Below are 13,483 nucleotides of genomic sequence, written 5' to 3'. Positions count from 1 at the left end.
CCCTTTTCTAGAGCCAGTGGATTTAGGCACATCTCCCCTGCCTCAGCCTCACCTTCATGGTATGCTTAAATGCTGACACTGGTTGTGATATTTCCCCTAATGAGGTCGCCAGAGAGGCCTGGCTTATTCTCTTAGGAGGAAGGCCATGCATTAGGAACTCCTCTCTCCCACATTCCTTAACCTCCCCTGGATTTGACCGTATCTCTAGCCTCTTTTTCCAAGTTCCCGTCTCTTGCAAGTCCTCAACTAGGTGTACCAACAGTTGCATCAAATTCATTATGTTCAAAACTAAACTCATCCCCCCAACAACCAGATCCTCTTTCATTTTCCTGTCTCAGTGAATGGCACTACCATCCACACCGCCCCTGATTTCAGACTAGGTTAGATTCTTTATCATACCCTCTCATGGTACCTTATAATCGTAATTACATAAATAATGTTTTATGTATTTGTTTACCCTGTAGTTTCCCTTGCTGGACTGTAAGTTTCTTGAGAGTTAGAACCATGTTTGCCTTATTCATCGTATCTGGTGCCTGGCATGTGAGTCCTCCATCAATATTTGTTGGATAAATTAAGAAATCTACCTGGTCACCCAAGCTAGAAACCTCAGCATCAGTGTAGATTCCTCCCTCTTATCTTCCACATCTTATCTGTCAGCAAGACTTGTCTATGCTACCTCTGAAATATTTCTCAGATCTGTCCTATCAGTACCATACCCAGCATTCGTGACCCGGTCATCTCACATTTAGACTATGGTAAGAGCTTGATGGGTTTCTCTGTCTCTTTGCTTCTCCTCCTTCTGATCCATCCTATATGTAGCCATAGGGGTCTTTGAAAATCTATAAATCTGATTGTGCCTTTGACTGCGTCACTCTTCTACTTAAAAACTTTTTTTTGGCCTCCTGTTGTCTAAAGAAAACCCAAACTCCCTGGATTGCTGTGATCCATCCCTAATCTGTTTGTCCTGCCTCATATCCTGCCATTGTCCCCTGTATAACCATATGTTTCAGCAACCACAAACAGCTCTCATTTTCCAAATCTTTTTATGTCTTTTATGTAAAAAGAGATTTACTTTTATCTTTCCTCCTCTAGCGCCAAACACAGATCAGTCACAAAGAAGAGAGAGAGGAGGATGGCTGAAGGTAGCTTTGGGATGTGTATCAGAGAAACTCATTGGGTTTCCAAAGAAATAGAGGAAAACTTTTAAAAATGTCATTTCCTCTCCAGCAGGAAGTCTTCCGTGGAGCCTATAAATCAGGGCTCAAGGCTCTAGGTTTAGGGAGCTGGTGGAGGCAGACTGCTCTGGTGTTGAAATTATATCTCTAAATCCTTAATGTACGGGGGCATCTTGATCTTGAAAGTTACTCTTTTTGTTTTTCAGTTCTCTTCAGTGGGTTTTGGAGTATGGTTCTTTTGGACATGGCATCCACTGCAGGAAAGCAGAACGACCAAAGCGCAGGAAAACGGATGGAATGGCCCCAACCCCCAACCTCTGGGGGGTGCCACACTGAAGCCTAATCACCTATTTAACAAACAAAAATTAAATGTTGTTGAGTTGAGATGTATCATTCAGCTCTTCTCTCTCACTGTCATTTGTCATTGTGACTATGCACTGGTTTGGAGAGAAATAGGAGGGGATGGGTGAGGCGGCTCAAGTGCCCTGCGTTTGCCTCTCATGGTCACGTGGTGTGCTTCCCATGAGGTACGCCCTTAATCCCTGAAATGGATCCATCCTAACTTGGGTGTCTTTTCTCTGGATCGTGTACAGATTACCTAGGTGAGCCTCTGCTCCCCTTGCCATCCTAAAGTGGCCAAACAGCATGAACTTTGGTTGGGATTCATTGGGAGGCTGAAATTTTGTCTTTGGTGACCTGACTCTGGGCAACTGAACCTAATGGTTGCAAAATAAATACAAAATACAAAAATAATAATAATAATGTCTGTGTCTGCACTTTGTGACTTTGACCTCAGGTTCTTCCTTGATGTTTTATCTTCAGCCTTCCGGAGGTTGCTGGGAGTCTGATTTAATGTGCTAGCTGTTGGAGTGCGGGGGTTAAAATGGACATCCGAATTTTTCTTCCTCTAAGCATGGAACAGTGTGTTTAAAGAACATGCTTACCTATAACCTATTTTGACATAACAGATTTTAGAAAATTCTTTTAGTGCCCTTTGAGTGCCTCTTCAAGGTGGTGTTTCTTCCTGGCTAGAGACCATGAAAGGGAGAAACCAGTGACACCTCAAAGATACTTGTTTATACTTTGTGTTCAAAATATACACCATCTGGGGCTTCCCTGGTGGCGCAGTGGTTGAGTGTCCGCCTACCGATGCAGGGGACACGGGTTCGTGCCCCGGTCCGGGAAGATCCCACATGCCACGGAGCGGCTAGGCCCATGAGCCATGGCCGCTGAGCCTGCGCGTCCGGAGCCTGTGCTCCGCAACGGGAGAGGCCACAACAATGAGAGGCCCGTGTACCGCAAAAAAAAAAAAAAAAAAAAAAAAAAAAATACACCATCTGGGAGGCTTAGCTTCTTCAAGGTTAGGATTGCTGATTTCCCACTGTTTCTGTTGTCCTCTTCAGGACAGGAGTTCCCTGTGTATTTCTGAGACAACTACAAAGACACATTGGACTTAAAAGGATGGTCATGCAGATAAAGGAAGCGGCACACAAATTCAGGCTACAGTGAGCTTAAGGTCACCATGGCAAACTTCCCATCGAATGCTGACTGTCACCCCCATTACCTTATTCAACAAATATATATTGTGCACCTACTATGTGCTGATCACCTTTCTAGGTACTGGGGCAGCGAACAAAACAGACAAGGTCCCTGTTCCCGTGGATCTGACAGTCCAGTGATCCCTGCTAAGGGATCACCAGCCTCAGCCTCACCAAGGCAGCCATTCCTCCTGAACCGCTCCTGCTGTTAGAAGCGCCTCTGCGGTTTTCACTGATTGGTCCGAGCTCCAACCCTGGGCTCTCAGATCAAAGTCTGAGCTGCTTTCCCTTTGTTAACTTCTGATGTTTGAAAGCAACTGTTCTGTGCCCCCTGAGTCCTCTCCAGCTAAATATTTCTTTGTCTTCAAGGACTCTTCAAAGAACTTGGTATTCATACTTTCCAGTCACCATCTGAACTGATGCCCTGGCTCGCTCTTTCTTTAATACTTAACTCCTGCTGCCCAAGGCAGTGATTCTTTTTTTTTTTTTTTTTTTTTTTTTTTTTTTTTTGCTGTACGCGGGCCTCTCACTGCTGTGGCCTCTCCCGTTGCGGAGCACAGGCTCCGGACACACAGGCTCCGCGGCCATGGCTCGCGGGCCCAGCCGCTCCGCGGCATGTGGGATCTTCCGGGATCGGGGCACGAACCCGTGTCCCCTGCATCGGCAGGCGGACTCTCAACCACTGCGCCACCAGGGAAGCCCCAAGGCAGTGATTCTTATACATGTGCATCTGTGCATTCCCCTGTACAAGCCATCTGTAACCTCCCATTCCTATCTCTTACCGAAAGTGACAGGATTTTTCTCCTATTGAAGAATAGAAGCATATTGTGAAATTTTATATATATATATATATATATATATGTATCTCAATATATAAGGTTTCTGCCCCAGTTCAGTTCCTGACACAAAGCCCCTAAAGCCCTTGTAAATAAGGGTGCTAGGAGAATCTTTTGTTCTAATATTTGGTCTTTGACCCCAGTTCCTGACAGAGAGCCCTTAAGACCCTGAGTGATAGAAGTGACTGACAGAGCTCCTAAATCCCTTGGAATTTCCTGGATAGTGGAGCATTTTTGGTTCTAATTAGGAGACTCTTGGGGGCTCCTGGATGGGGCTGGTCACCCGAAAGACCAAGCCATGATTAGAAGCTTGGAACTTTCACCCCACCCCCTATTCTCCAGAGAGAGGAGAGGGACTGGAATGGAGTTACTAATCAGTCATGCCTATGTGATGAATTCTCCATAAAAATCCCAAAAGAATGGGGTTTGAAGAGTTTCTGGTTTGGTGAATACATCCATGTGCTGGGAGGGTGGTACACCCCCAACTCCAGATGGACACAAGCTCCTGCAATTGGGACCCTCCTAGACCTCACCCTATGTATCTCTTCATCTCGCTGTTCATTTGTATCCTTTAAAATGTCTTTTGTAATTAACCAGCAGTAGTAAGTTAACTATTTTCCTGGGTTCTGTGAGCAAATTATCAAACCCAAGGGGGTGGGGTCGTGGGAACCTCCAATTTATAAGCCAAGTCAGACAGAAGTCATGGGTAACCTGGGGACCCACTGCTTGCAATTAGCATTAAGACCCCTTAACCTGTGGGTGTGCACTAACTCCAGGCAGTTAGTGTCAAAATTGTTTAGGGTGGAAAAACCCACATATCTGGTCTCAGAAATGTTGTAAGTGTTCAAGTAAAGAAAAACAGGTTTTTTTCCAGGCACATAAATACCTGATTTTGAGGTGGAAATTAGTTACTACTAAGTATTTTTAAGTTTGACATGACTTGTACATTTTCCCAAAATTATGTTTAGAGATTCTATGATACAGTGGTCAGAATTTAATTTTTTAAATTAATTAATTTGTTTATTATTTATTTTGGGCTGTGTTGTGTTTCCATTGCTGTGCGTGGGCTTTCTCTATTTGCGGCAAGCGGGGGCTATTCTTCGTTGTGATGCACGGGCTTCTCATTGCAGTGGCTTCTCTTGTTGCGGAGCATAGGCTCTAGGTGAGTGGGCTCAGTAGTTGTGGCTCACGGGCTCTAGAGTGCAGGCTCAGTAGTTGTGGCACACGGGCTTAGTTGCTCCGTGGCGTGTGGGATCTTCCCGGACCAGGGCTCGAACCCATGTCCCCTGCATTGGCAGGCAGATTCTTAACCTCTGCGCCACCAGGGAAGTCCCAGAACGTAATTTTTAAGTAAAGATTTTAGACACAACCAGCATCATAAATTACCACCTTCATCTCGTGAAAGAGAGGACATTATAATGTCAAATAGTCTGGAAGGGCATAATCTCAGTACTAAAAGTTTGAATAAATTTAGTTTATGAAAAACCGACTACATTGTTCATTCTTTCTCACCAACCAAGTACCAGTGAAAACTTCACGAACAAACTAGCATCACCCTTTTGGAAGCCACTGCCCTTAGGAACCCCATGTAGCCCTTAAGAATTGCATTCAGCTGTAAAAGAACCCAGAAAAGCAGTGGCTTAAACAAATTAGTAGTTTTATTTTTCTCATGTAAATAGAACTTTGGAGATAGTCCCAGGATAACGTGGCTGCTCCATGAGGCCATCAGGGACTCTGCCTTCTATCTTTCTGTTTTTCTTTTGTTCAGCAGTCTTCAGCATGAATTTGTCATCATCTGATCCCAAGATTCCGGCTTCCTTCTCCAGCAAAGTGTAGGCAGTGAGGAGTCCGCCTCTAAGCCAAAAACCTTTGTCATATTTCAGACCCAACCATAGGCAGTTACAAAGCTTTGCCCACAGGCCTCCCGGGAAGGTACATAGCCTGTGCACTGCACTCTCTGATGGGATTTGCAGTCAAGGGCTCTGGCCCCATCCTACCATCACCCTAGTCTTAGCCCAGGCTCCTTATGCGGAGAAGGGGGAGCCTAGCCATGGCCTCTCTTAGGTGTCTCTGCAGAGACCAACTTACTGGCTGTTGGCGGGGGGAGGGGGAGAAGGGGGTGAGAGTGGGGCCTTGAAATGTTTCTTCCACTCTGACTCAGTATGCAGTACTTTTCCACTCCTAGCCCTTCCCCCCTCCCTTCTCTCTGCTTCCCTGGTCTGCAAAAAGGCAGGAGCCTTTTGTTCAGGGATCCTTCAGCAGTGAGACAATCCCGGCATCTGTACTAATCCACCTGACTCTTGCCTGGCATTGTTCCAGGGAGAAAAATGGAACACTAGGGGAGCCAGCACTTTCTCCTGTTTAGTCTCTTGCTTATACTGTCACAGTAGATGATTAAATCCTTGACCGTTAGTTTCATTTTTACTACTCTACACAGATGCCTAGCAGCTCAGCTCTCTGCAGCTCAGCTCAGCTTTTGGCAGGAAGAAAGAAGGGAAAGGGCAAAAGGGGTTGGTTGGCCAGCTGAGTCGATCTGCCTTTTGGTGAGCTTTCTCCAATGCCCCACTAATATCTTATGCTTATATCTTATTGGTCAGAACTGGATCACATAGTCATCCCTAGCTGCAAGGGAGGCTGGGAAATGCTTTTTAGCTGGGCACACTGCCACCCTGAGTGAAACCAGAATGGGTTTTATTTATTTTTATTTTTAAATTTATTTATTTTGGTTGTGCTGGGTCTTTGTTGCGGCAGGTGGGCTCCTTTGTTGTGGCTCGCCGGCTCCTTTAGTTGTGGCACGTGTGCTCCTTAGTTGTAGCAGATGGGCTCCTTAGTTGCGGCTCGCGGGCTCCTTAGTTTGCAGCTCACTGGCTCCTTAGTTGCAGCACATGTGCTCCTTAGTTGTAGCTGGCAGGCTCCTTAGTTGTGGAATGCAAACTCTTAGTTGCGGCATGCATGTGGGATCTCGTTCCCTGACCAGGGATTAAACCTGCGTCCCCTGCATTGGGAGGTCGATTCTTAACCACTGTGGCACCAGGGAAGTCCCCAGAATGGGTTTTAGATAGATAACTATTACATCTTGGAATCCCCTACTTTTAGAAAAGTTAGTGGGTGGTGGTTTTTCCATTGTCTGTTTGATTTCACTGGTTGGCATTATATAAAGAATTGAGAGAAAAGCATTCTGGGAAGATAGCAGTGGCATTTTTAAATCTCCCTGAATTCCCCCATTAAAAAAAAAAAAACCAAAAGAAGCAAACAACAACAACCAAAAAGCCACAGAGCGATTGGGATAGCAAAACCCAAAACCTATGGACATCTATAACAAAACTGGGAGATAAGACAGCACCACAAACCCCAACATTCATGTAGGTGGATGCCACTGGTGGCCCGAAGACTTGCATGGTATCAGCATTTTTGTGGAAAAAAGCAGGGGGAAGCAAAGAGTGTCTGAGAAATCTGAAAATAAGAGAACCCCAAAATAGGTACTCCCTGGAAAATACAGTGGGCCAATAGGAGAACAGCAGCTGGAATTGCGGGGGGCAGGGGTTATACAACCCTGTTTGCAGCTGATGAGGGCAAGGGGTCCAAAGTAAGGACTGAAGAAGCTGGAGCAGCCCGGGTCCTGTGAACCCTCAAAACCAGACAAAGTGTCTTTGCAGGACACTTTGGAAAGCCTCAGGGAATATACTACAAATAGGGTAGGCCAGGGATATTTTGGACAAAGGAAGGGGAAGTCCAAATGAGAGTTGGGGAGAGGAACAGAGCCAGAAAATCTCGGAAAGTATGAAGCCATTCTTCTGACCACTTTATGAAAACATAGACAAGGAAGCTGTAGAGCCTTGAATTTAGCAAAGCTATCCTAACTCACTCCTCCCCACTAAATGTGCAGGAAAACTAATTTCATCTAAAAATGAGCAACAGCAAGGACTGGAGTGAAATCTCATAATGAAGTTATTATAAGAAAAATGAGAATAAGGAGCAGAAAAACATCCTTAATGAAATAAAGCATTCCAGAAAGATATGCCCACAAAACCAGGTAAAAGCTGTAATAATATTTCAAAATGAGCTAAAGTAAATTAAGGAACTATTACAAGATATGAAAGAAAAGTACAAGTCAGAATTAGAAAGCAAAAATTAGGTAATCAAACTTAGGAAAGAATTGGAAAGAAAAGGGAAAACTCATCTTACAAGTGAAGACTGAACTAGAAGGAATATAAGAGTAACATGGCTTTTGCACAACAGATAATGCCTTAAGGGAATAAAAAGTGAAAAGAAGGAAAAAATTTAAATTCCAGAATGAATAAAGAGAAATCTGAGAATTCAAGAGGAAATGACAAATATAGAAGATAGGCAAAAATATCTAAAACTGTACTACACAAGTCCCTGAAGGAGAAAACAATAATGGGACAATGAAGGAGAAATAATATATTAAAGAAAAAATATTTGGGGCATCCAGGCTCAAAGACAAATTCACTTATAAGGGAAAGAAAATCAGACTGTGATCAGACTTGGCAACAGCACTTTATGTTAGGTGACTACAGTGTAACAATATATCTAAGATACCCAAAGAAAGGAAACCAAACCGACCAACTTTCAGGTGTGAAGGCCACAGACAAAATATTATCAACATGGAAGAACACAGGGACTATTCTCATGAGACCTTTCTGAGGCATCTTCTAGGGAACATACCTCAGACAACCAGACTAGTGAGACATTGACATAACAGGTGGTGAGCACTAAATATATTTACTTGTATAACTAAAAATAAGTGATGGTTATAAGGGAACGAATATAGTTTTTAATGGTTATGTGCCCTTAAAATAAATATACAGTATAACTAACAAAATAGAAAGAGAATGGGGAGAACATTTATAAGAGGCAGACAAAGCTTGCTGATTGCCTTATAGTTATTAACCAAAATATTTCTTCCAACCCGGGGCTGGAGAAGAAGGGGAGGAGGAAGAAGTTACTAGATAATGTCAATATTGTTCATAAGAGGAAAAAATAGACAACAGTTGCCTTCCCCAAATAGAGGGGATTAAAGATGTAACACAGAGGAAATGCTTAGAACAAAAGTACAAACTTTTAGGGCCTCCCTGGTGGCGCAGTGGTTGAGAGTCCGCCTGCCGATGCAGGGGATACGGGTTCGTGCCCCGGTCTGGGAGGATCCCATATGCCGCGGAGCGGCTGGGCCCGTGAGCCATGGCCGCTGGGCCTGCGCGTCCGGAGCCTGTGCTCCGCAACGGGAGAGGCCACAACAGTGAGAGGCCCGCATACCGCAAAAAGAAAAAAAAAAAAAAAAAAAAGTACAAACTTTTGTAAATATTAAAACCAAAAAAGGAGTGAGCAAGCAAATAAACAGACCACAGAGTGAAAAATTATTTATATAAAAGAATTGAGGGCTTCCCTGGTGGCGCAGTGGTTGAGAGTCCACCTGCCGATGCAGGGGACACGGGTTCGTGCCCCGGTCTGGGAAGATCCCACATGCTGCGGAGCGGCTGGGCCCGTGAGCCATGGCCGCTGAGCCTGCGTGTCTGGAGCCTGTGCTCCGCAACGGGAGAGGCCACAACAGTGAGAGGCCCGTGTACCGCAAAAAAAAAAAAAAAAAAAAAGAGTTGAAATTTTCACATAGATGTGGGTGTGAATCCCTGCTTCACTTTACCTCTCTCTGCTTGGCTTCCTCTGTAAAAGTCTATATATATGTATGTAGACTTAAGTGCCTGGGAGCACATCTTACTTATAGGTGTGTGTATATACACACACACACACACACACACACACACACACACATACACATAATATATATAATTGATCTTGAAGGGCAAGTGTGAGAATTAAATTTATATGATTTTCAGTACCCAGTATATAATAAGCGTTCAACCAAAGCAAGATCTGTAGCCTTTTCAGCAAGGGAGGGGCAAAGCTAGGACTTGAAAGTAGGATTGTCCGGCTATGAAGTTTGCTGTTTCTCTACTGTGCTACTCAAGGCAGCACGTACCCACTGAATGGTGGAATTACAGGATTTTTCAGAAGGAGAGATTCCATGCTTCATGGAAGACATGTCATTCAAAGACATAAGAGTCCAGCTTAAGTAGAGGCATGAAAGAGAAAACAAGATGTGTTGGTGAGGAGGTGAGGGGTCTGTAAAAGATTAGTTTTAGTGTCTTAGACCTGTCCTCATCCTTTTTCCAAGGACAACTTATAAACGAAAAACTGATAGTCAGTTCTACCAGACGTATTAGTTGAGAGTATGGTTTAGGAGAATGAGTGTCTAAAGATAGGACCTTGCATACTAACTAGACAGGAAGGTCCTGACAGCAGTGACTCTGCTCTGATGTACACCCCCGGGGCCCAGCACAGTGTGTGGCCTACACTCAACCTATACTCATTGCTGAGTAAATGCTGGTGGGGTGCATTAATAAGGTGATACCTAAAAGATAAACCAAGTTTTTCAAGGAGTTTTCAAGCCCTCATCAGGTAACTGTATTTATCGACTCACTATTTGTATCATTTGGGATAGGTTAGATTATTCTACAGTAATAAACAACTCCAAAATTTCAGCAGTTTAAAACAAAAAGTTTCATTTCTTGCTCATGTTACAAGTTCACCACAGACTGGCGGGGAAACTCTGTTCTTCGTAGTCACTCAGGCCCTTGGGTTGTTGGAATGAGCACCATCTCATATATTGTTGGTCACTGTGCCAGAGGAAAAGAGAGCCCTGGAGGGTCTCTCAGTGGCAATTAAATCTTCCACCTGTAAGTGACATGTGTCTCTTCTGCTCACAATTCATTGGCCAGAAGTGTCACATGGCCATACCTAACTTTAAAGAAGGCCATGAAGTGCAATCCTATTATATGCCTAGAAAACAAGAATGCTTGGTGAACAGTATTAATGACCATCACATTATCTGAAGGTGAGTAATGGGGCTCCATTTAGATAGGTAGATAGAAAGAAAGGACAGTGTACACTAGTATCCCCCCTTTTTACAGTTGAGGACACTTGTGCACTAATGCACTTGTGCACTTGTGCACTAAGAGGTTACTTGCTCACACTAACCTGCTATTAGCAGGGAGCTAGGATTCATATCTGCATCTGTCTGACTCTAAAACCTTTACCTGCCTTTGATCCTGCCTTAGATCCTGCCTCTTCCTCAGATACTTGGAGATGAGGCACCAAGTAGCCTCACCTTCACCCATGGATTTCATTTTACTGTCTCTGTGTCACTGGCAGAAGGTTAAATCAGGGTTGTTTGCAAACAACCCAGGCCAGTTTCAAAGGAAGAAAAAGTCATTTCTGAAGCCTGGATTACATACTTTGTTTGTACTGTGTGGATTTTCCCTCAAGGTTCTCCCTCTCTCTTCGTTGCACTTTCCTTTGAAATCTAATCCACCAAACAGCCATCAAGAGGTGAAGCCTGGCTCCAGAGATTGGGTATCAAAGGAAGGAGGAGGAGTTTGAGTCTCATTTTCAATTTTCTAAACCTTTCAAATTCTTCCCCAAGGCTTCAGTTTGGTAAAGGAAAAATAGTAATGACTTATGTTTATCCTGGGGAATATGTGTTTTCCATGCCCCCTTAGGAAATGTCATCAATGTGTTTTGAATTTATTTTTTGCTTGATTCATCAAAATATTGTTGCACAAGAGACTTTGGATGTCCAAAGAGCTGTCTTTTAAAATAAATGTCTTGGGCCTCCCTGGTGGCGCAGTGGTTGAGAGTCCGCCTGCCGATGCAGGGGATACGGGTTCGTGCCCCGGTCTGGGAGGATCCCATATGCCGCGGAGCGGCTGGGCCTGTGAGCCGTGGCCGCTGGGCCTGCGCGTCCGGAGCCTGTGCTCCGCAACGGGAGGGGCCACAACAGTGAGAGGCCCGCATACCGCAAAAAGAAAAAAAAAAAAAAAAAAATGTCTTTTATTTTGCCTTTGGAAACAGCTAATCACGTTTTATCAAGAGTCAGCAGCCTTCTTTCTTCAAAGGACTGAATTTAACACTAAAAAGGTTACAGATGGGGAGAAAGAGGGGTCATGTGCGACAACCACCCCCTAAACTTAACAGGCTATAAGATGCCCAGGACTATACAGTGTGAAGTGTTTGTAGTGAAAACTTTAGGAAAATGATGGCTCATTTAAAAATATTAGGAAAATTTGAGCAAAAAGTAATTTCCATATTCCTTACCTCGTTGGGAGAGAGTGGTGGTTAAAAATGACAGTCCAGATTCTTCAGGGACTCCCATTATTCATATGTTAGATCATCTTTGCCTATCTTCTTTATTTATTGCTTTTTAAAAATCCTTTTTGTTTCTTTCCTTTTTCATTTTTGTTTGAAAAATGTCCTTCCCTTTTTTATGGCATTAATCTTCTGTTTCTTTGCTCTTGAGTTCCTCCTAGTTCAACCTTCATTTCTATAGTGATTTTTCCTATATTTCTATTCTTATATTCCTATATATCTATTTATATAGATACTCTTTTTTTTACAGCTATTCATAATATTTTATTTTCAGTAAGACTAGACTCGTAAGGTATTCATTTTTTCATATGTGATTTTGGTAATGTGTATTTACTTTTTCTTTCATCTATCTCTTCAATAAACAAAATTGGCTTTGCTTATTGTCTCTATTATGGGTCTATTTTCTTTCTTTATTTCTTTCTTTTTAACATCTTTATTGGAGTATAATTGCTTTACAATGGTGTGTTAGTTTCTGTTTTATAACGAAGTAAATCAGTTATACATATACATATATCCCCATATCTCCTCCCTCTTGTGTCTCCCTCCCACCCTCCCTATCCCACCCCTCTAGGTGGTCACAAAGCACTGAGCTGATCTCCCTGTGCTATGCGGTTGCTTCCCACTAGCTATCTATTTTACATCTGGTAGTGTATATATGTCCATGCCACTCTCTCACTTCATCCCAGCTTACACTTCCCCCTCCCTGTACCCTCAAGTCCATTCTCTACAGCTGCATCTTTATTCCTGTCCTGCCCCTAGGTTCTTTAGAACCTTTTTTTTTTTTCAGATTCCATATATCTGTGTTAGCATACAGTATTTGTTTTTCTCTTTCTGACTTACTTCACTCTGTATGACAGACTCTAGTTCCATCCACCTCACTACAAATAACTCAATTTCAATTCTTTTTATGTCTGAGTAATATTCCATTGTATATATGTGCCACATCTTCTTTATCCATTCATCTGTCAATGGACACTTAGGTTGCTTCCATGTCCTGGCTATTATAAATAGAGCTGCAGTGAACATTGTGGTACATGACTCTTTGAATTATGGTTTTCTCAGGGTATATGCCCAGTAGTGGGATTGCTGGGTCATATGGTAGTTCCATTTTTAGTTTTTTAAGGAACCTCCATACTGTTCTCCATAGTGGCTGTATCAATTTACATTCCCACCGACAGTGCAAGAGGGTTCCCTTTTCTCCACACCCTCTCCAGCATTTATTGTTTGTAGATTTTTTGATGATGGCCATTCTGACCGGTGTGAGGTGATACCTCATTGTAGTTTTGAGTTGCATTTCTCTGGTGATTAGTGATGTTGAGCACCCTTTCATGTGTTTGTTATATAGATATTCTATTGCTATATATTTCCTATATTTCTATTCCTATATATCTATTTCTTCCTGGTGTTCTATATCATAATCCTGAGTTTTTCTAGCACTAATTAGTGTTGTTCTTTCATCTTTTGTATCATTTTCTTAATTAATTTTATTCCATTTTGGAGGATTAGGTTATAGTTTCATCTATTTAGTGCATGTGTCTTTCTAGTATGCTTTCGGTGTCCATAGGGATGCTTTTAAATCTTCATTTCATATAAGCCAAGAAAGATAAAGTGACTTTCCCAAGATCAAATAGCTACTAAGTGGCAGAGCAGGTATTCACACACATGTTTATCTGACTCCAAAGACTGTTAATCTTCTTACTAATCATATTTATCA

The 13,483-nt window shown here is 42.9% G+C and overlaps 1 protein-coding gene across 3 annotated transcripts in view; it reads left to right on the top strand.

The window, feature by feature from the left end:
• The window catches only part of YIPF1 (Yip1 domain family member 1), a 36,250-nt gene extending 34,313 nt beyond the window's left edge, over positions 1 to 1,937 (top strand). For 2 of the 3 annotated variants that reach the window (XM_082614901.1, XM_082614902.1), the window contains one exon: positions 1,382 to 1,937. In XM_082614901.1, coding sequence (XP_082471027.1) covers positions 1,382 to 1,645 — 264 coding nt within the window. In that variant the 3' untranslated portion in view covers positions 1,646 to 1,937. The remainder of the gene's footprint in view (positions 1 to 1,381) is intronic. The other variant, XM_082614903.1, reaches the window with a different exon arrangement.
• The last annotated feature ends 11,546 nt before the right edge of the window (positions 1,938 to 13,483 follow it).

The sequence above is a fragment of the Mesoplodon mirus genome (assembly GCF_964341445.2).
Source record: "Mesoplodon mirus genome assembly, chromosome: 3".
Classification (NCBI taxonomy): domain Eukaryota; kingdom Metazoa; phylum Chordata; class Mammalia; order Artiodactyla; family Ziphiidae; genus Mesoplodon; species Mesoplodon mirus.
This window is presented reverse-complemented; position numbering and strand designations above follow the sequence as displayed.